Raw genomic sequence first — 23,867 nt, 5'->3', positions numbered from 1 at the left:
GCAGAGGCCGGTGAGGACAGAGGACTGACGGGGGGAGCCACCCAATCTGTGCTGAGGGCCAGTGGGGCTGGGGGTGCTGGGACGCGGGTGGCCGCCTGGGGGCTATGGAGCAGGCCAGGTGGGCCCGCGGGCACTCACTCCCACGGCAGGGGCATGAGCACAGACCTTCCTGCGCCGAAGCACTGAGGCTCTTTTAACTGGGGACACGGCCACATGGAAGGTGGTGTCTCGTGACGCCGAGCATCTCCACACATAAACAACTGGACAGGAGGACCCTGGCACTTGTGAGGGCCTGCTTAGCACCTGTGTGAGCCCACAGGGAGGACAGCAGTACCCTGAGCCAACCAGGCAGGGGCGCTGCTCCACCGCCCAGCTGCCGCCACGTGTGACACCGACACCCTGGAAGAGGCCGTGGCCTTCCTCGGCAATGAGTGGTCATCTCTGGAGCAACACATCTGAGCGCCATGGACAAGAGACCAGGGGGCAGCAACTCTGACAGCAGAAGTGGAAAATCGCTGTGTGGGAACGGGGCAGCGGGGGGGAGGCCCCAGGCTCCGCCGTCACCCCCAGGCACGCTTGGGAGATGGCTGCGCCCCACTTTTCCGGCAACAAGACAGGATCCCAGGTGTGTGTCTCACTGAGCCACGCAGCTCACCTGCTGGCCCAGCTCCGGAGCCAGAACCCAGTCTGCACCCCAGCTTCTCGCCAGCGACAAGAAAACATGTCCTTTAAGCAGAAAACAAGATGAACACCTGCCTATGTAAGTATTTGAGAAGTTTAAGAAATTTCCCTTTTGACAATTCAAAAAGGATTTATTTATTTTACCAAAATAGCTTGGTTGGTTTTGGCATCTGAAACAATAGAAAGAATCTAATAGCTTTATTTAAAAACCATACAAGAAAAATAAACCTGCTTTCTCTTACAATCATTAAATTGCCAGTGAAATTAGCTGGCACTTCTGAAAAACCTATTATGGTGAAAAGCCTTCGGCAGTCACCTGAGCTTCCTCACCATTAACCAGGCCAGGACGCAGACCCTTGTTCGGAGCCTCTCAGTACTGGAGAGTGGGATGAACAGCAGAAGGCACTCCAGTGAACAGGAGGGCCACATTCTTACCACTGTCAAGTGGAAGCCACTGGGTGTCCTGCTTCCTTTCAACACCTGCTGCCCCCAGATCATAACCTACACCTTCCAACGGCACCAGCCAGTGTGGTTGTGGACCGCTCAGCCATGCCCCGGCCTCCCTGCCAGGATGCCTCGTGCTAGGCGCACCCCCCGTGTTACTGCAGCTCAGGGCCCGCTGCTGAGGAGGCACGGCAACTGAGCTGGCCTGACTCCGATGTGTTGTCACTCCTCAAAGCGAACAGCAAGCCTGAGTCTGCAGACAGTGGCACTGCACATCCACTGCGCACCACCTCAGAGGCCAGGCTGCCAGTCGAGAAGGTGGCCAGTGTTCCAAAAGCTTGTCCCCCAGCCTTGGTTCCTCCCTAAGACAACGTGGTCCTGCTCGCTGCATCCCTCCTGCCAGCCAGGAGAAACATCTCCAGGTCATGGTGCCCCATGGTGTCGGCAGCTCTGATGGACAGGAGGGTCGGCGGGGTGGCGGCGGGAGCAAGGACCCACGTCCAGCGAGCAGGGCCTAGACGCACCGGGCACCCTCGAGCTGCCTGTGCTCCGTGCTGCCCACAGGCCCTCACTGGGAGCTGCCTGAGAAGATGGCCTTGCATTAGCTGCTACTCAGACTGCACATGTTCAGTGGTCTGTGGCCACGAGGCGACCCCACCCAAGGGAGTGAACAAACCAGAAGGGCTCACTAAAGGCTCTGGGTCTGTCTGAAGATTCAGACCATGGTGCCAGTTCCACAGCACAACAACCTTCATGCCCATCTGGTTCCTCAAGCGCACCCTCTGCTATCCCCAGGTCTGCAGAGGACAGATGCATGGGCACGAGTTGCTATCAAGTTATTTTCCATCTGTAACAAAAACTGGCATTTGTGAGGGCCTGCCCAAACTGCTTATGAATTTCAGAAGCAACATGCTGCATAAAATGGAAGAAATGGCACCAAACAGGAATGGTAATGTGGCATAAATCCACACAGGACTTGCAGGACAGGAAGCCCAAAGTCGGCATCCTGGCAGCTTCAGGCCACTTTACTATACACACACACTGTGGCTCCGCGTGTGTCCAGAGCCGGGATGTGGGTTACCTACAACTGCACATAATGCGTGTCCTCCACCCTAGGAGAAGCATGAGCATTCTGGTGCTGCTTAGAACTGCCTGTCCCATAAATATCCACATGTTGGGGTAGTCCAGGCTTCTGGGGGATATTTTTATTTATGCAAAGTTACATTTGTCACATGTCAACGGTGGCCATCTACAAGCTCAACTTCCAAGATGTCATATACAGACCCCTCAAACCAGTCATCCTCCCTACCACATATCAGTGGGTATTCGTGAATACTTGGAGTGGGTAAGGGGGCCAGAAAGAGTAAAGGAGATGGGAAAGATACGGTGCGTCCTGAACCGAGAGGACAGTTGTGAAAGCCAGGCGGCCTCCCTTGAGATCAGCCTTTCTATGCAATCAGGAGTTTATAATCATGTGAAACAGAATTTGAGATTGCAGAACCCATAAAATTAGCATTCTCCAAATTACCATCACTGAGGTTTCCATTTAGAAATGGTACATTCTGTCATTTTCTTGTAAAATGCTTTTCTGGCGTGAGGGCGCTGCTTTGATTTACTCTGTTCTTTGAGTGGAATGTCCTAGAGCTACAGCCCTACCACAAAGACTCGACCAGTAACACTCAAACATTTCTTACAGTGAAGACACTACTCGGCCGTTCCTGGAGGAGAGCCCGTGCATGGCCGTGAGCTCTCTGACAGGCACCGTGACGCCCTGGCGGCTGACCCCCATCCAGGCAGAGGGGAGACCTGTCATGACCCTGGTGGCCTGTGGCCTCCCAACCTCTGCTCCTCTGGAGGCGGTGGGCGGCGGGCTCACGTGCACAGTCCTTCTCCACAGCCAACCATCTCGTCAGAGTCAGGACCATGACCTCGTCCTTCTGTGAAACATCCCTATAGGCTCAGTGTCCACTGTGTCCACCAGCAGAAGGGATGGAGAGAGCCAAGCTGGCTCCCTGGAGACTCCTCAGGGCCGGAGGAAAGGGCACACGGCGTCCCACACGCAGAGACGACATGCAGGCAGAAAAGGCGCAGTCAGTGTGGCGTTCAGCTTCTTCTGCTCCCCGCCCCCCATCACGTCCCCAGAGGGGTCAGGGCTGTGAGGCAGAGGCCTGCTCCAGGAGAGCCTCAGGCGGCAACACCGTGCTCGTGCTGATGACAGCCAGCAAACCTGCTGCCTGGCAGGCAGGATTCTAAGGCGGCCCCGAGACGTCCACTCTGTGATGATGCCATGTGGCTCAAGGGCCCCACAGACATCATTACAGCCAGTGATCAGTTGACCTTAAGGTGGGGGCAGTTCTCGGGAGGGTCTGACCTAATGATCATGGGAGCCCTGGCAAAGCAGAGCTTTCTCCTGATGTCAGAAGGGACGGCAGGGACATCACAAGCACTGTGGGGATTTCACACAAGAGATCTCCCCTGTGAGATGGAGGAGCCACTCAGCTGATCAGATGAGCCAGAACGAACTCAGCCGACCGCCGCACTGCCTTTCCAACTGTAAGCTCAGTGACAGGTTCAGGAGCCCCTGGGCTGCTCCTGGGGCGGTGCACATGCTTCCCCAGGACCCTGGCTCACGGTGCCCCAACTGCCTCTGCACAATTCAGCACAAACACCACCTCCACCTGAGCCCTCTCCTAAGCCAACAAGCCCGCAGCAGACATGAACCTGTGGAGGCAAAAGGTGCAGCCAGGAAAGGCCGCTTCTAAAACTGACAGAGGGTACCGGGTGGGGCCCGCAGGCTGGGGAGGGGCCGTGCGCTCGCCTGCTCCTGGAGAACAGCCCTGAAACAGGCTGACCGAGACACTCCCAAACCTTCCTTGGTGGGCTGGCCCGCCCCGTGCTGGGTCACGCACACACGATGCTGAGAACTGGGCTCCAAGTTCTGAGCCCTTATAAACTAAGGTGCCCACGTTCTAACTGTGACCTCAGGCCCGTGTAACGCCCCAAGTGAGCATCTGGGACACTCCACCCCTCTGACCAACCCACAAAAACGGACTCACTTTGTACCTTTAGCCCAAACACCCCTCCTTATTTGGGAGGGATGTGACGTCCTTAAGTTACAAACAGAGTCATCGTTTGGGGTTCTTGAACTGGCAACTCCAGAAGATGCGTTACATACAGGATAATGACATAAGGGAGAAGTTAAACACAAAGTATCTTTGGCACCAGAGCCACTTTTTTCCCCACCACCATGGGCAGGGAAACCACACAGCCATACTGCTGCCTGAGGGGCCAGGGTGACCTGGCCAGAGGCCAGGGCCACGCTGCCAAGGACGGACAGGCGAGCTCCCTCCGCACGAGTCACAGCCTGCTTGGCACAGCTCAGCCACGGCGGATGCCTCAGTCCTTTGACGGGAAGGAGAGGGGGCCGCTGGCATGGACAGGGAGTCCACATCAGTGTCACACGCGGCCCCCTCTGCAGCTCCCCAAGAAGCGCTGAAGTGTTCCCCACAGGAGACACACACGCACAGTTAGGCACACAGGCCCCAGCAATCTTACACTAGCTCGTCTTTATAACTTGGTTTTATTTTGGTCATTAATTTGTCTATAATCCTACCCTTATTCCCTTATTAGGAGTCAACTTATAACCACCAATAAAACGTCTTTTAATGTTGTTACGCTCATGAAGAATTTATGTAACAAATAGTTTATGTACGTAAATTCTCAGAAATGTTTTTGGCTAACTTTCCTTCTGTACATACATAAGACTGATGTTTTGTGTTCACCTTAGTTCATGGCCCCTGTCACCATTAACAGCTCAGAGAATGGGTCTCAGCTTCCCACTGCTGTGACTGACCACCTCTCCCAAATCAACTGCTTCTCCCACACTTAATTCCACTGCCCCCGCTGAGCACATCAGATATTTGCCATACAAGTCATTTTATTGCTGGGCTTTGGAAAATTCACAGGGCTGATTTCTGACAATAATTCAATTGCAACTGAAGTAAATCGTCCCCATTACAATTAAGTACCCAACATCTTCCCTGTAGGATTAGTTAAGTTTTGTAAGAACTATCAGATGCATAAACAGCAGGAATTTAAACCCTTGAAGATATGACTAAGTCCCTCCATTAATGAACAGACCCCGTTTTTGGTCCATTGTTGCTCACTTGTTTCTGACTTGCCAGCCAGCTTAACCTTTGGATGTTCCCCCCTACACACGTTCACTAATTACCAAAGACCGAAACTGCCGAGGGGAAGAGGGGCCAGGGATAAGAACCGAGCCCGCCGTGCGCAGCTCCCGACGGCGCACACTGCCGTCTGACTCAGGGAGCGCGGGCCGCGGCGGCACGCAGTCCGTGCCCAAGGCTGGGAGAACGAGACGGCCCTCGGCAGGGTGACCAAGCAACTCCAGATTCAGGGCGACTCCTGCAGACCATTTGGAATTCTTAAGAAACAGCCGTTCTGAAGCCTGTAGTTTCTTAAACTAAAGGCATTTAAACCTTTATAAGAAGATGAGAACGACCTGTGCACTTGCTGCTCTGGGCTCTTACCAGGAACTAAAATGACTCCGTCCAAGGCCGACCCAGGCCCTTAGCACCCTGCCCATTAACAATGCCCTCTGACCCAGGCCAACCCACCTGATATTCCTGGGGGGCCGCTGCTCTATCCGGGGGAGGACAAGGCAGGGGCATAGCTGGTCCAAGTCTCAGGGCGTTCCTAAATCCCACAGAAATGCTTAACGGCCGATGTCACACCACAGGTCAGCAGTAAATCAGACATCAGAGACATTAAATGGATCAGCTCTTTTCCCCACATTTAGACACAAAACAATCACTTAAAGGCAAGCCCGCTGGCCTCCTATTGTCTACACACCACCCTGCGGACTACGACATTCTCCTAACACGACACTGCCAAGAGACATTCCCAAGGGCGGTGTCAGAGGGACAGATGTGTCACAAAATGGTTTCTCCTGATGGAATGGTCCTGAGTCCTAACTTCTTCAAGATAAAGTAAAATTTTAAATGAGAGAAATTTCTCTAATTTGCCGCAATCCGAACAACCTGCATTGTATGACAAGTTCATATTTGATGGAAATAATCAATTTTAAAACTTTGCTCAAAATCTTAGCTGTTAAACAAGAAAGCTTTACACAAAGTATCATTTCATAGGTAAAGAACTTGACCTCAGATACAAAGAAAACCTATATTTTTTCTTATAGATGTTAATAACACTAATAAGCTCAAAGTCTGATTCGTTTTTGTATGCTCATTTTAGTGCCAGTCTGTGGCTTCCCCAGTGAAATAAATTTCACATTAATCATACCACATTAAGAAATATGAACAAAAAAGAAGAAATTGTTGTTATGATAACCCCAGACTCTCCCAGAACTATCAAGGGTGTATATTCCTTAGCCAATACACTTGAAACCAAGCCAGTCAGGCCCAAAGTGGGAAGCCAGACCCGTATGGGCATCTACCCAAAACCCCCACGGAGAGAGTGAGAACAAGGAGCGCCGCCGGCGCCCACAGCAAACGCAGTCTCTGGGCAGTGCCCGTGAGGATGAAGACAGAGCACTCTCTTTCCATCAACTTCATGTGCAAAATAATGAGCTGCCCTGACACAGCAATTCCACTCCCAGATACCTGTGTGCCCAAAAGAAATGAACACCCATGCCCACACACTAGCCTACATACAAATGCTCACAATCATCACAGATGAACAGGAGAACAAAATGTGGTCTATCCATGAGGTGGAGAGTTACGCAGCTGCAAAAAAGGAATTGAGTCCTAATGCCCATCACAATGTGGATGACACTGAATGAAGCTGTTTGGAGGACATACCCACGACGGGGGATTCCACAGAGACAGAAAGCAGGCTAGTGACCGCCAGGGGCTGTGGAGGGGCATGGCGCATGACTGCTACAGGGTGCCCTTCCGGGGAAGGCACTGCCCTAGATTAGATGGTGGTGACGGCTGCACAACACCAAGACATATGCTTTAACAGGCTCCTTCTCACAGTGGGTGAAGGAGAGCTCAGTTTTTTAAAAAAGAAGATTGTCCCTAATTTTCTCTTCACACCCTACTCTGCCATCCCAATCCTAGCAATTTCTGTAGAAGTCAACAAAACTTTGAGAAAAACATTGTTTTCAACTTTTCAAATATTCTAACAAGTCTTGCTAATAGGAATATCTTCATTCAGATGCAGAAGCAGAAAAACCTTGTAAGGTCTTACTAGTAAACGAATTACAGGCTTTAGCACCCTGTAACACAATGCCCACTCGTCTGCACCCTCTCCATGCTCTCTGTGCTGTATGAAATTTAGGAAGAACAAGTTAGCCCCCTGACAAAGCATGACAGAGGTGTCAAAGGGCATGAATCCTCTGAAAAGCATACCCGGCCAGCCACACAACCCTTTTGCACCCCGGAACCTGGCAGGAGAGAGGAAGGGAGGACAGAAACCCCAATGTGGATGGAACAGGGTCCCTCAAAGGCTGACGGCCACGCTGTGCCCTCTAAATCTCAGTTGGAGGAGCAGGGCAGCCTGTGGCGTGGACCCGCCTTGAACATGCAGTCAGCTGGAGGTGGGTTGGCCCTCATCAGACCTGTCACCCGAGAAGGTGAGCGGACTGCTAGTTAACCGCCTGTCACTAGAAAGCCTCCATGACTTGATTAACCGAGACTGACTGAAAACAATCATGGATATCAGTAATGTGGAAAGATTTCTACTACACAATAGAAAAAAGCTACAAAATCATAAGTAGAGTGTGCATGTTAACACAGAAACAGCCCAGAAGACTCACTGATTTTGGGACATGGAATTCCAGGTCATTTTCACTTTTTTCTATCACTTTTTAAAAACAAAAAACATGCAGATCTTCCTCAACTTACGATGGGGTTACCTCTCATGAACCCCCCCACGTCAAGAATGCTCTGGGCAGTCCCAACCCGCGGAACACCGCAGCCAGCCCGGTCTGCCTCACACGTGCCTGAGCACTTGCACCAGCCTGCAAGCAGGACACCGCCACCCGAGAAACCTCCTTGTTAACAGGGAGGGGAATATCCCAGGGAGTGTGAACATGGCACTGGAAGCGACAAGCAGGTGCTTGTCTGGCTACAGAGGGCTCGTCAGTGTACCGCTGTGCCCTGGCGATTGCGTAGCTTGCCGGGAGCCACAGCTCGCTGCCACCCCCACCAGCAGGAGACAGGCTGGGACCACATCTCACCAGCCCATGAAAGGATCAAGTTGGCAATTCCAAGCACAGTTTCTACTGAATAAGTATCGTTTTCATACCATCATGAAGTTGAAAAGTTCTAAGTTGGGGAACATGTGCATCACTTCTAAAAAGCAAAAACCAAACAAAACTGAACTATACCCACTGCCGTCCAGGCAAAGGCGAGGAAAAGCTCGTGGGCGCACCTTCCGAGTTCAGGGTGATGAGCGTGACGTTGCTTCCGATGTTCTGACTCCCCGACTGGCCGCAGCTGGAGACGGAGTCACTGGCCTCGGACCCGCTCTCCCCATCCTCGTTGTGGCCGTCCTCCTGGCCCGGCACCTTCACCACGATGGTGTTCTGCCGACGCCCGGGGACCGCGCTGAGCAGGAAACAGAAAGACAGCCCATGTTGAGGGCAACACGAGCAGGCAACAGAGCCCCGCGCTAAGCCCTGCAGGGTGCCCTCCTGCACCCAGCGGCACCCCCACCCGTGCACGGGCCAGCGGGCCACATGTCCCCCACGCAGCGCTCACTACCGTCACCAGGGCAGCCAACAGTCTGGGGTGCGCGGAAACCATCCCCAGGAGTTTGTGCCACAAAGTAGAGGCACAGCGCCCTGTGACTCAGGCCCAGAATGCCGCCCTCTGATAGCAGGGAGCCTGCACGGCGCTGGCATCCAAGCAAGAGCACCTTTTAGGGCCACATCAAGGGACAGACTGAGCTAGAGAAAGGGAGCCTGGAGACTTCCCGAGCCAACAGGCTCCACCCGCAGACGGTCTACGGATGCCTGGCCTCTGAGAATGCAGTTAACACTCCCAGTTGTTCCCAGGGGCAAAAACCACTGAAGGGGGTTGTTTGAAGAGCAAGTCAACAATCTCCCCGGAGAATATTCTCACCACAGGGGATCCTCATACCCCCAGAAAAGCAGGACACACCCAGCTCCAAAAAGTACTCACAAAACGAAGACCCGGGGGCAAAGCGCTACTTGCCTCCCACCTGTGATGACTCCCCCACCTCCCCTCAGGTGGGCCGCTCAGCACTGAGAAAGGGGCTAGGCAGCATTTGCAATTTACAAAGACAAAACACGTTCCATATCCTGGCCTTGCCGGGCAAGGGAGCTGCACCTCCCGGACTGGTTCCCGCAGAGGCCTGCCCGCGCTGACCTTGCTCCCAAATGCTCAGGTGACGCTGACCTCCACCCAGGCTACTCAGAAGCAGGCCTGGCCCTGCTCCTCCTCCAGCCGGTCGGCCTTGGCCTCGGAGCACCCAGCCCCTGGCTTCACTGCTCCACAGCGACCAGAGCAGGGACCACGCCCCCACAAAGGAAGCCCACGTGGCCGGGGGAGGAGCGGTCAGCAAGAGGCTGAGCGGCAAGGCCAACAGAACTTCATGATGACAGGGACCAGAAAGAAAATGCGCAACGGCCCTCTCAGGGCGGGCTGCTGGGAACAGCTATGCCCAGGCCCCCGCTTCTGACCAAGAAATGTCCCAAAATGGCTCAAAAAATAGGTGTGAGAAAAAAAGCCACTGCCTCTACTGGCCTCCATCACTTAGCAAACTTAGAAGAGGGACATCTGTTGCCCTGACACACTGCTGGACGGACAGACAGGCATGAGCACACGGTGAGCAAAGGAGAGCTCTGCGACTGCTGTGAACACGCCATGCCCTCTCCCGATGGCGCAGCAGCCCCGGCAGCCGCCCGTCCCTGCACCTCTGGCCCTGGCCCGGCTGGGCCAGCAGGACCAGGCACCGGGGGGATGCCCTCCCCACTGCAGAGCCGTGGCCGTGCCTGCCGCTTGAGCGCGGGAGGACCACGACAGGCTTGCCCGGCTAGGAACGCTGACTTGTCCTCGAGGGGACTCATCACAGTGGTGGTGGCAGGGAAAGGTGGGCTGGTGCGGTGGCCACTGACTTGCTAATGATATTTTCCAGGGAATCCGGTGCCCTGCTGCTCAAGGGGTCGTCCATCTTGGCTACAATGGCGTTCTGCCGGTCATTGTTGAGTATTACTGTAGTCTGGGGGACGACGCTAGGGAACAAGAATCACAAAGAAAAAGACCTTAAAACAGCAACATTCATTGTGAGAGTACAAGAGCAATTCAACAGTCAGCTCCCGATGACCCGCACTGGGGGCTGTGCCCAGGCAGGGATCGTGCTTAAGTAACGTACACTTTGCACTGGCCAAGAATAAACGGGAGGTGGGGATTCAATAGTTTAAATTTTCTCACTGCTGGTTCTCAGTAAGGCTGGCTAAGAGCATTTACACTCTTAGAGGGCACAGAGCAGACATCACCAGCCATCACGCACAGGCAAGGGTACCAAAGCGGCATGCCTGCATGAAAACAGCTTGGTCTTTTCCTCAGGCCGCCCCAGTGAACCCCTGCAGGCAAGCAGGGGCTTTCACGACGCTATACTCATCGACCTCATTTCAAAATGTCAGTGCTGGAAGGACGGCAGACACAACAGAGGGGCCGCAACACCGGCGGGGCCCCAGACCCTGGTGCAGGGCAGCCTCGGCTCACCACCACACACACTCACTGGGGCCTCCAGCCACGGCTCTTCCAGCCTTAGGGTGCACACCACAGCAGACGCCAGCATGTTTTTGTGGTGGAATGCAAAAACGAGCCCTTAAACTCACAGAATTATTACCCGAGGAAAATGGCATCCTTCAGTTTCACTCTCCAAAAACGAAGCCCGGGGAAAGCAGTGCTTTTACATGAGAAGATTTCACAGAACCAAAAACACACCTGAAAATCCAGCCAGTGTCACAGCCACATGGCTATTAAACGCCCCCTCCCAAAACCAAGGGCACAAATGGCCTCATTTCACACCCAAGTGAACTGCAGGACCACAGGCCTTTCTCTAAAGAGGAGCATCGCCAACCGCATGTCACTCTGAGGTAGTATCTTCCCCATTCTTTTCCTTGCTCCTTGGTGGCACCTGAGGTGACACGCCAAATCCTGACGACCTGTCCACAGGTCAGGCATCACAAGAACCCAAGTGACCTCTGGCATGGTGCTGTGGCCATATACAGGTTTGCGGGCTTCATCTTCTCATACGTCCAAACAGGAGACAGCATGGTTTGTAAGTGTCTGGTGTCCCCCAAAGTGTGCTCCGCGGACACCAGTGTGCCTCCAGGCTCCACACACACATACTCCCATCCCTCGTTCCCGAGAAACCAAATGAGCTGGATTGTGCAGAGAGGACAACAGTTAACAGCTCCCTAGCGGAAACTCACAACACACCTTAGTACATGAAGGTCTGAGGACTCCTGCGGGAAATAAAGTTCATCCACGCCACCATCTGACAAAGCTGTTTGACCAAATATACCTTTTCCCCTAAATTCTTAAGATCAAGGAAATAACGTTCTGAGGCAAGCTGGAGTAAATGCAGCCCTAGAGGTACCCCAAGGTTCCCAAGGTTTCCTGGATGTGGGTGGCTTTCGGCAAAGCAACTTCCAGATCCTCACCTTCCAGAATGTTCCATTTCACAAAAATGATTCCATGAGAGAGCGCCTCTGGCCAACGTGTGTGTCCCCTTTCACAGGGCCTCTGCCCACCTAAAAGACAATTGTCTCCCCCTCTAATCATGCTGAGGTACATGTGCCTCCGGGAATGTGCAAGCCCTGGAGCAGGCACCAGGTGGAAACGCCAGGCGGGTGTGAGAGGCTCAGGCCTCTGCTGACCGGCCCCAAGCTCTGCAGCGAGTTTCTGGTTTACGGTTCTTTGCTTTCAACAAAGCTGACAAAGGACATAGTTTTCAGCCCATAGATCGTTAAAAATAACGATAGATCACTGGGATTGTGGGCCACACAACCTGAGAAACTTCCTTCTTCTCCCACATATTTATGTGAACAGAGTTTCTCAGCCCTTAAAACTAGGAAAGCTAAAAACAAAAACAGAACCAATACTGAGCCCTGCCTCATTTTAAGCAATAAGTCATAATTATCCATGGATTCCAGAAACCCCATCCATCTCAAGAACACATCCACAATACAAGATGGTTGAGAATTAATTATGAACCAGGATACCCACATGTTACTTTGCTCAACTGTATACTTAACAGTTATAATGAGAACGAAATCCAGAAGTGCTTTTTAATCCATGAGACCTTATGACTACAGAAAACAAATTTCTCAGCTTAAATTTATATCCATATTTATGTGGCAAAAGAGGACAACAGCCTGGCTGATGGGATAGACTTTGGTGAGGGAAATGAAATGGGAGTCAAGGTTCAAAACGCAAAAGGAACAAGGTGAAATCTGCCTGTTAAAGCTCACGTATGGGAAATGGAAGATGGTGTTTGGATTATAACGGAGACATTTAAATAAACCAGAAGAGTTTTTAAATATCATATCACAATATGCCAGAAATTACACCCTTTCAGCTAATGCAATTTACATCAACCTCAATTGTACTAAAGAATATTTATCAGTTTTCAAAAATCATGGTACATCCACACTGCATTAAGGAGACTGAGGTCACCACCTGAGGGCTGATATGGGGTAGTGTCCTGCCTGGGCTGAAGCGCGGTCCCCACTTACGAGTCTGGGTCTGCTGTGAATGGATTCTGCAGATTCTAAAAGTCCTACCTGGCTGACGTTGACCAAAAGGGAGATTATCCTGAGCGGGCCTGGCCTGATCAGGTGAGCCCCTTACAGGAGGCTGAGCCTTCCTGGTCTCGGAAGCTCCGAACAGCTGCTGCCAGCTGACTGTCACCTCCCCTTCCTGCCCAGCTGCCCCTGAGTTCAAAGTTCTTGGCTGCCCCAACCACTCTGTGAGCCAACTTCATAGAATAAATCCCTTATAGGGGCACTGGCTCACTCTGTCTCTCTCGCATCTCCTACTGGGTCTTCTTTGAAAAAATTCTAGGTCTATAGGAAGTTACAAAAGAAGTCCCCAGTGGTGACATCCTGTCTAACCTGGAGTACAATATCCAGCACGGGACAACGATCCTGGAACAGTACGGTCCAGGGACGCCACGTCTTTCAGATCTCCTAGCATCCGGTGCTCACCTGTGGGTCCAGGTGCAGGTACACGTTCATCTTTATAAGAAACTACCAAACCATCTTCCAGAGCAGCTGCACCACCTCTCCCATCCCCAGCAGCAGTGGACGAGAGCTCGTTTCTCCACGTCCGCACGTGCAGCTGCTTTGATTTCGCCATTTGATGCAGGGCACACTCTCTCACCCTGGTGTGGGCTCTGCTGATGGGGCCTAACGGTGCTGAGCATCTTAGCTTCTTCACCATCCAAATCTCCTCTGGTAAAATATCTACTCATGTTCTCACTAGACTGCCTGCTTTTTCACTGCTGAGTTTTGAGAGTTTTTTGTTATAGACACTAGTCCTTCGTCAGACACGAGGTTTGCAAACATTTTCTCCTGGTCTCTAACCTGTGTTCATCCACCCAACAGGCCTTGCACGGAGCATAAGGTTTTGAATTTGCCTTTTTTCCATGGATGGTGCTTTGGGGATGAAGACTGAGAAGTCTGTGCCTTATCCCAGGTCCCAAAGGTTTTCATCCAAAAGTCTGACAGTTTAACATTTTACATTTAAATTTATGATCCATTTTTTTGTTCTATGGCCCATTAATTTTTGTTCAATGCATGAGGCTTACATTGAGGTTCACTTCTCTTATCTGGCCTGTGGATGTCCGAGTGCCCCAGCACCATTTGCCAAAAGGCTGTCCCTCCTCATCAAACCACTTCTGTACCTGTGTCCAAAAATCAGCTGGGCACTATTCTGTGAGTCTGTTCCTGGGCCCTCTATTCTGTTCCACCCATCAGTTTATCTATCCCTCGGTCACTGTGCCTTTGAAACACTTTTCTTATGCGTTCAATTCATTCTTTTGCAATCTTAAATCATTACCTATACCTTTACCTAGAACTGCATGTTTCTGTTTGTTTTTTAAATTCCTGTTACATAAACACTTGACCAAAATTAAGGAAAAGGGAAATGGCTTGACCCATAAACTGTCCTGTTTTAATTATCAGATTATGCTAATTCAGAAGCTGAATATTCTTGCCTGAATTTGGTATCATTCAGAAGTAAATTATGCCCAATGGCACAGCCGAGTGACCTGCCACGGGTGAGCGAGGGACACCCCCGCCACTCCAGCAGTGGCAGGACTGCCCCAGGTCCGGCCAATTCCCAGGCGCAGTGGCGCACCACAGGCCTTCGCCGCCAGGCTGGCAGGGCACACACAGCTAGTAAGCGGCAAGGTCAGGTGGAGCAAAAGGCCTCAGGTGGCAGAGCCAACATTTTTAACCATAATTAAAGAAATGGGTTCACAACCTACTACTTGTTGAACATCGAAACTTTCTGGGGAAGCTAAGGCACATCCCTAATCTGGAACCTTTAAAAAATAATTCCCCAAGGTGATTCAGATGGGAGGGGGGCCCTGGTTTAAAACAAGGACAAAACTGCAGAGATACACATACCACTGTGTGAAGAGGCACAGGCTGCTCCGCTTGCTGTCTCCCCCCAGCACTGACGCACAACACCGCTCACGTACCACAGCTTATGGGCCACTTGGTCAGCCCTGCACAGGAGCCTTTTTGCTGTTTTGTTCAACGATGTGTCCAACTACCCAGATGAATACGCAGGACGCAGCCAGGGCTATTTAGGGCACGAATGAGCTGGAGTGACCCTCACAACTGAGTCCAATCCCCTGGCTTTGCCTCTAGATGCCTTGGTCTCACGCTGCTCGATAACACGCTCCAAGTTAGAGGCCTGAGCAGAACAGAACCCTGCAAACCCAGAGCCCAGCAGCCGGCCTCACGTGCTGCCACCTGCTGGGATTCTGGGGGACACCAAACCGATGCTGACCTGGCATGCTGGGGGCTCACCAGCATGGGCCTGGCTGACGCCAGACGTCCGGAGAATGGCAAGCGTTATTATCACTATTCCTTAAACCTCACCGGACCGTGGAGGGCCCAGGAGCACCGAGCCTTACTCACACGCACTCGCAGCACCACCAGCTTGCTGCTCTCACTCCCACTTCACCGATAAAGCGATGCTTAGAAAGGGTGAGAATGTGCCCCAAGTACCCCCACTCACAGGAGACAGCGCCTGTGCTGGAAACCAAGCGTCTCTCATACTTCCTGCCAGCAGTCAGTCAGAACGGACCCACTGCAGGTCCTGTTAGAGCTCACCCTGCGGGGTAAGGCCTTTGGTATTCTGGTCGCTGCATTGTGAGGGATTCAGAGCAAAGCACCTTCAGCTCCCCTGGCGCCACGGCAAACACCTTCCTGGCTGCACGTGCAGCATGGGCTCGACCTCCGCCCAACTCAGGAAACGACTTTGCGGCAGCCCAAGAAGTGCCTGCACCTCTCTGACAATGCCAGCTCCCCGCCCCTTGGCTCAGCACTCACACAGCCGGGCCAGCGCGTGGATGTGCACCGGGGGCTGTGCTCTCGTCTGTGGGGGAAGAACCCACCCAACTAAAAGATGGGAAACCACGTAGGATTAAAATTATTTTGTACAGGTTTGTGCTTGCCACTTTTTATCACACAAGGAAAAGTAAAAACAAGCCAGGCTCCTTGGTGTGAACCAGATGGCGTGGGGTCAAGTGCAGGCAAGGACACCAGAGGCAGCGGACAGTGGACAAGGGCCTCCAGCCCTCGGGAGGAGCTCAGGCTCTGATGTGCAGAGGAACCAATGAGCAATGCCCGCAGGCCTCAGAGGGAAGGAGGACAAGACACGTCAGCGAGGTGGACCAGAGACCGCCACCCACCGCCATATGAAGTCCTGGATCTGTCACCTACGTGGCGGGGACGGCCTCACAAACCCGACTCTGCTAGCACAGGTGTCGGGGGCTCATGACTGAACTCTGAACGTGCATGCAGTGCACACACATGCACATACAGACTTCCTACTGTGTCCTAACAGAGAACCCCTCAAAGCCGGGATAGCAAAAGAGTTTAATATTTGGCACCAACTCCATGCAGCCAAAATGCCACCCTGATTCGGGTTAGAAGCTGTTGCCAGCTCAGGGGGTCAGGCCACCACCAAGTAACAAGGCTGCCTTGTAAGTGGGGGGGTCACACCTATGCCCGCTCTCCATCCCTACCCGAAATCTCTGCACGCTGGGTTAACCCAGCCCACAGGCCTCACGTTCCCTGCAGAACACGGGTTCCTGGGAAGTCAGGTTGTACAGTGGCTTAGTCCTTCCTCTTTCTAGTTGTCAGGAATCACAGAAAATCCCCACAGGCGCCAGCTCATCCGCTCCAAACAAATGGCCATCCAGGAAGTATGCCAACAGCCGCCAGGCCTGGTCAGTCAGTCAGAGACGCACCCGTGGCTACTACCTGAGCCAGCATTTAGGACCTGGGATGTGCGGTCTTTCAGGAAAGAACCAGGATGGAGAAGAACGTCCATGGCTTCATTCTCGCCATCCACACGCAGGTCCTAGGAGCGCAGTCTGGCTCCGGAGAAGCTGACCTTGCAAAGACAAGCTTGAGTAACTTAAAATGCCCAACAGCTGTGCCCTCTGAATACCCTCACCAAGTGTGTCCTAAAAGCTCAGCAGGGGGGCCTGCTCTGGGCACTAACTCCCAGGGAGCTCACCTTCTGCGCTACTCTATGAACCCACTCCAGACGAACCTCGCCTCAGTGCTAAGGCAGGACTAAGACACCCACAGAGTGGCACAGTGCACGACACCTTCCCACCCACCTGTGCGAGGTGGGCAAGTCAGACATTATTTCCATTCACACAGTGATGTCTGACTTTGCCTTCTGGGGCAGGGGCAGGAGAAGCTCTGTAATTAGAATATTTAAAATATTCTAATTATTAAATTTGAAATATTCTAAATATTGAAAAATTCTAAATTCTAAATATTCCATATCCATATCAGAATCTTTGAAAAATACTTGAATGTTTTTGCCTCCTTCCCTCCTATAGTTAAGTCTCACTAAATTATATTCTGACAGCTGATTCTTTCCAATTCAAAGTAATTATTCAGAGTTCTGTTTGAGAAAATTCACATAACGTTAACTTTCTAACGTGAATTATCTCAAAGAAAAAATCTCAATTAACAAAAGCGAGTTAACAAGAATTTCTAGTTAATTCTGCTTCCTACTTATAAGAAAACATGTTGACAGCCTTCTAACACTCCACAGATGTGTGTTCCCAAAGGACATATTCTCCTCCTGGCTTTCAGTTACGCTCATGCACAACACTCAAGAACCTGGGTCATAATAAATAAGAAATTCGATGTGATGCACTTACGAGAACAGAACCGTTCACCAGTCCTGGAGTTTCAACAAGAGCCAAAAATAAAAAGGGGGTTTGGCGGTGGGGATGTGTGTGTGGAATCTTTAGATAAAACCAGATACGCAAGGTTCTCAAACCCAAGAGGCTGATGGACTGGGGTCCACCATGAGCCCTGTCCCCTTTTCGTAGGGTGGTCCTGTCCCTAGGAGCCACTAGGCAGCACAGCTACACTCCCAGGTCCCCTTTCCAGCAAACGCAGCTCTGGGACAAGTGCCTGTGGATGGGATGAAGTGGGGAGAGGTGGGGCACTGCCAGGCCAGCGTTTTTAAAATCAGGATGTGCCTTCTCCCAGCTTTCCTCTTGCCAAGCTGCAGACCCAGAGGCCACAGGGGATGGGATGGCAGAGCTGCAGGCATCAGAGCCCCGGGAGAGCATGAGCACCAGGCTCCCTTGGGCTGTGCCAACCCACAGATCCAGGGGATGCTCTGCCACAGCAATGCAAGTCACCCAATCAATCCACTGGGCACGCAAATGAAATGGTCACTAAAATTTGTTTTAAAGGGCTTCTTCCTATTGTTTCCAATTCAAAAGTAAAAAGTCAAAAAAGCAGGGTCCAAAAATGTATTCTCGGGGATGAATATAAATCAGCATTAAAACCTCCTTCCAGGTATCTAATGACATGAGCAAAGTATCACATAAACCAACTGCCCCAAAATAACCAACCCACCAGAGAAATGGGGGTGACCTAATGCAACAGACTTCAAACACTGTGACTTCAGCAAGAAACAGACAGGCTCTGGAAGGCTTGGGGTCTAACCCTGTCCCCCAGACCAAGAAGCTACGCATTTGCATTAACAAAATTCCGTGAATGCGATCCGGCAGTCCCAGTCAAGAGCTTGCTGGGGAGGCACAGTCCCTCTTCCTCTTTCCCGGCAGCTGTGGAATGACCGCTGAGAAACACGACAAGCGGGACATGAGCAGCAGGAGCGCCTCGGGTGGGAACAGGCGCGCTGTCCGCACAGGGAGGCGACCCGCAGGCAGCACAGCCCCTGGCACACGGTCCTCAGTCTCTCATGCCGGCTTCCAGTGAGAGGACAGCAGCCGCCTCCAGGCCCAGGAAGGGGCGTATGCACCGAGCCTGGAGCCCCGTGCAGTGCCCGACCAACAAAGCCCACAGCGATGGAGGAAAGGGCACAGGAGCCACCTGCCAGCACTCCCAAGGGCCAGCCTGCAATGGTGTGGGCAAAACAATAAAGGAGTACTGGGGCTCTAGCCCAAAGCATACATAAACATCCATGAGTCCACACTGACACCAGTCACTGAATTAATAGACGGCAAGAGGAGAACGAATCTGCCGCAAGGCAAGTACCAGCGTATGCACGTGCTGCGCCCTTGGGGAGGTGGGCCAGGACACTCTGCCTGTTACGTGCCGTTACGTGGGGGCTGAGCTCAGCGACGTCCTTCCAAGAGCACGGGACGGGACGGGTGGGGGTGGAACCTGACCTTGGAGAAGCCTGACCAACACAACCTTAGCCCGGCGGCCACGCCAACCCAACAGAGGGGAGTCACGGTGACAGCGCCCCCCGGTACGAGCAGGGAGGAGGGCACCCCACCGCCGCGCCTTCCTTCCAAAGCCCCAGGACCCCAGCCCAATCCTGAGAAAGGTGTCAGACAAACCCCACTTGGGAGACACTCCACGAAACACCTGACCAGCACTCCTCAAAGTCATAAAAAGGAAAGTCTGAGAAACTATCAGAGAACAGAGGAGCCCAAAGAGACACAGCAAGTAAACGGCACACGGACTCAGACATTTAAAAGGTAACACAGGGAAATTAAGAAAAATATTATGCTAATACTCCAGAATGAAAAGGAAAAATGCCTTGAGAGATACCAATTAAACAACACTAGCTCAAGAAGGTCTACATTGGTTAAAGAAATTGAATTCATAATTAAATCCTAGACCCAGATGGCTTCAGAGGCAAATTCTACCAAATATTTAAGAAATGAAACTAATCCTTTAACACTGAGAAAATAGACACTGAGGGACAATTTTCAGCTATTTTTCAAGACTAGCATCACCCTGATAAAAAATAAATAAAGACAGGTAGAAAAAGAAAACTACACACTAATATAACTCATGAGTAGAGATGCAAAACCCGTAACTAATTATTAGCAAGTCAATCCAGAAATATATAAAAAGAATAATACCTTATGATCAAGTCAGGTTTATTACAACAGAATTCAAGGTTGGTTTAGCATTTAAAATCAATGAGTAATTAACTTTAACAACAGAATCAAGAAAAAACAATGCCTACTCATGATAAAAACTCCCAAGAAAAAAGGAACAGAAGGGAACTTCTTCAACCTGATAAAAACCACCTGCGAAAAATGTACAGCTAACATCTCACTTAATAGTTAAAGACTGGATGCTTTCATGCAAAGATCAGAGAAAAGGAAAAAATATAAAAAGGATACAGAAACCCTACCCAATGAAGCAAAAGAAGAATAGGTTTGGAAAACTGGTAGGAAGTAAAATTCTCATCATTCAAAACAATATGACCTCATATACTTCTTAAAAATCCTGCAAAAAAGCTACTAAAACAAGTGAATTTGGAAATTATAAAGGATAAAGGTCGGTATAGAAAAAAATCTATTGTACTTCTATATACTACCAATGAACAACTAGAAATCGAAATTTAAAACATAATATTATTTGTGATCTCATCTAGAAGTATGAAGTACTTAGCTGTACACTGTTGCCGAGACAGATTAAGGCCTGCATATACGGAGAAGTGCACCATGTTCATGGATCAGGCTCAATGGGGTTAAAATGGCAATTCTCTCCAAAGTGATCTACAGATTCAACACCGTCCCAATTAATGAGTTATGAGTTATTCTGAAACTAGAGAAGTACTCCACATCATTGGATTGTGCATGACCCATCAAAACATCAGCTGTATGTGTATTATCTGCTTTGGTTATTTGATGGATCTGACTCATCAGATTATGTTAATGATTTCCTAAATTGTATGTATGTACACTGTAAGTTTTCTATGTTTACTACTCAGCCTTGACTGTACAGGGTATCATGATTAGGTTACTAAAAGTGTGCAGCTATGCAAGATAGTATAGACCAGTCAGGAGGAGAAATCACATGTATGCAAAATTCAATGGAAACATCAAAAACTCAAGATTCAAAAAGGAAAGAATTGAACAAGTCTTTCATGGTGAAGACCAAACCACTTCTTCACAGCTGAAACAGCCCTATCTTAAGTCTGTCACATTCCAAAGACTATAAAATACCATACTTTGGACTGAGAAGGTCCGTGGCCAAGACCTGGAAGCACTGAACACAGATCACCCACGCCAAGACTGCCAGGGCACCAGCACCAGAAACAGAGAAGCTCAGGAGGCCTCCCTCTACCCAGAATCCATGAGGGCTCAAAAACCAGAACAGCCTTCCAACAAATATCCATTAGCATTTAAAACAAAAGGCCCTCTGGGAAATAAAACAAAGAATCAGGAACCAGCAAATAGAATTTAAGTAATTTCTTGATCAAATATTTTAATCCTCTGTGGGTCAATGATCAGTTTAGAAGAAAAGAAAGAGAACAATATTCCCCCTCTATATGTCTTACATGACACATCTCTCTGAAAGAAAACCTTTAGAAGAAATTATATTTCTAATTTTGAGTGTTATAAACAAGTCTGGTTTATTATACTTAAAATTGTAGAAACACACTAAAGCTTTGACATTTTTTAAATTTAAAAATAAAAACCTGTTATGTGTCAACTACATCTCAATAAAATAAACCATTTGTGCATTAAAAAATAAAAATGAAAATATTGCTTTTAAAAATAAGAAACGCAAGCGTTTTTCTAGTAGTTAGTCATTCAATTAATGAAAACAAACCCGAAACCCTTGGTTTGGAGTTGTTAGGGACCCCTCTGGCCGGGGCGTCTACCCTTGCTCTGTGCTCCGCAGGCGCCTGGTTGCACAGCCTCACAGTGACAGCACTTCCTTCCTGGACTTTCTTCCAATGGCTCTACGTCTGACTTCAAAGAAGTGCAGACAAGGGGTTTCACAATGATCTATAGAAATGCCCATTCATACACCTGATCCCTTCCCATGTCGTAAATGGATGCCCTTCCGGAAATGCCTTAAATGTGGGCATTTAAAGGACAAGCCTGCTGCCTATGGCTTCCACAGTTCAGCACGGAGGGCTTCAGCAATACCAACATGAGAACAGGGCTAAGGCTAAAAACCTCAAGTCACTACACCTACAACTATGATCAAGCAAAATCTGAATTCATGGCACACGTGCAGGAAGAAAACAGTATCTACCAAAGGAGTTTAAATCCATTACTCTTTCCCCAAAGGAGAACACCATTGCTGGACAAAACTCATTCAAGGAATCTCACATTTTTATTACAATGATTAAGCTTTCACATCACAGAAAAAGGTTTTCATTCTTTCTTTCCTTTTTTCTTGATTTTACTTAAAGAAGCTTACTCAGGTGTAGAATCTGACAACCCGGATTCAAAATGCCAGCTGAGGTTTGCAGTAGTGCACTGCCTTTTATGCTCCAGGGGTTAGGGAGAATAAATAAGCAACTGGGAGCTGCCTGCAAGGTCTAGTCCTGGCAGGTTTGCCTGACAAATAACCTGGAGGGAGCGGCCTTCGGCGCAGAGAGGGACTGAGTGGGACGTGCGGAGCCTTACCCGCAGGGCTGGCTCTGGGCCCCGAGCGGCCTCTCCGGACAGCAGGTTGAGTGGGATTTCAGTGGACGGCGTCTCCTCTGCTACCCAGAGTCCTCATGAAACTGTGGACCGTGAGGGTGTCCACATCTGCCCCACGAGATTACACTCAGACTTCCCAGCAAACCGTTCCCACAAATGCAAGTGGGCCCAAGGAATCTCAAGTTCTTTTTTAAAGCATACAATTGGGATATAAAATAATCTATAACTTACATACTTCTAACATATTTTAAATATATGAGGCCCAAAATAAATCATTTCTAGAAGTACCTTATTAATAAGCAGAATGTCAGCCAACTTGTAATTGTTTTTAGAGACTTTTCCTTTTCTGAGTTCTACCACACACGCTTAGGACATAAAATTCTCATTCACTTAACGTGTTTACTAATTAGAAACTTTCTAATTTAAATATACATTTTTTTCACTGACATATTGAGGTTAAATTCTTATCCTTCTCCCCCCAATTTTTTAATAGCTCTCAATTGTTGATTTTTTTCTCATTTTCACAACTTACATGGAGAAAAATGCCAGATTTGATATCTTCTTAAAAAATCGTTCATATATATCCTATTTAAAACTATGCCTATGAGAAAATGGAGGAAGGATTTCCTTCTGTTAACCTTACATTAGCTTTATAAGTACTGGTTGTATAAACAACATTAATAAACCTCGTGTTAATACACACTAAGTGTATTCTATAATGGGTTGATTTTATCTCACCAGTATGATTCTTTAAAGCCAGAAAACCTGGTTTGGATTAATTAGATTATACATCTGAATCAACAGCAGAATACTCTGACTGTACCACTTGCTAATACATGCAGAAAAAACATGGTAGGTCTCTCGATACAATTTTCTCCCAGGCAGAAGGAAGCCTGGCAGATTTCTGACCAGGAAACTGTCTTCCTGCTCACCCTGGCATCACTGGATGCTGAAGCAAGCCAGAAAGACAGGGGCTCCCCACATCCCTGAAGCCTAAAAATGCCTCTTGCCAAGCAAGCAGCTCCACCCTCAGACAACTTGAATCCCGGAGGACCACGGCACACCGCCAGCAGGGATGCACTCTGCAGCAGTGGTGCCCACCTCCCTCAGCCACCCCAGAGCTAACACAGGCCCGAGGCCCCTCACCTGGTTGTCTTTTGGAGATGAGGAAACTGAAAATGAAGCCCAACAGTGTGACTTGGCCCAGGGCACCCCAGTAGTTTCCAGCTGGGGTGGGCAGTGACATGCAGGGGCCTGTTCTTCCATCCCTTTAACAGAAGGAGCCCCAAAACCAGGCACTCTCATGGCCCAAGCCACAGCTGCAAAGGACCCTTTGGTTCAAAACTCGCCCCCATCCACCAGACCTGGACTGGACCATAATCACAGGTAATCACGCAGAATCTGAATGGGTGAGCTTTGTCAACACCTTCCCTGACTTGTGGAGATCACGTCTTCCAAACAAAGGTAAAAAGGTACAAACAACCAAGGAGGGTCATCCTCAGAACAGCAAGCTTCTGGCTCATGGGGAGGTGAGTCACCACACTTACCCTTAGCGCCACACTGCCCCACGGAGGTGC

At 50.0% G+C, this 23,867-nt stretch overlaps 1 protein-coding gene across 4 annotated transcripts in view; it reads right to left on the bottom strand.

The window, feature by feature from the left end:
* Positions 1 to 23,867, bottom strand: part of BANP (BTG3 associated nuclear protein) — a 98,844-nt gene that overhangs the window by 44,729 nt on the left and 30,248 nt on the right. For 3 of the 4 annotated variants that reach the window (XM_036924209.2, XM_036924207.2, XM_036924208.2), the window contains 2 exons: positions 10,250 to 10,366; positions 8,542 to 8,717 (listed from right to left, as the gene is read on the bottom strand). In XM_036924209.2, the coding sequence (XP_036780104.2) occupies positions 8,542 to 8,717; positions 10,250 to 10,366 (293 nt within the window). Of the gene's footprint in view, positions 1 to 8,541; positions 8,718 to 10,249; positions 10,367 to 15,490; positions 15,660 to 23,867 lie in introns of those variants that run through there. The other variant, XM_036924214.2, reaches the window with a different exon arrangement.

This window comes from Manis pentadactyla, chromosome 15 (assembly GCF_030020395.1).
Source record: "Manis pentadactyla isolate mManPen7 chromosome 15, mManPen7.hap1, whole genome shotgun sequence".
NCBI classification, from domain to species: Eukaryota; Metazoa; Chordata; class Mammalia; order Pholidota; family Manidae; genus Manis; species Manis pentadactyla.
This window is presented reverse-complemented; position numbering and strand designations above follow the sequence as displayed.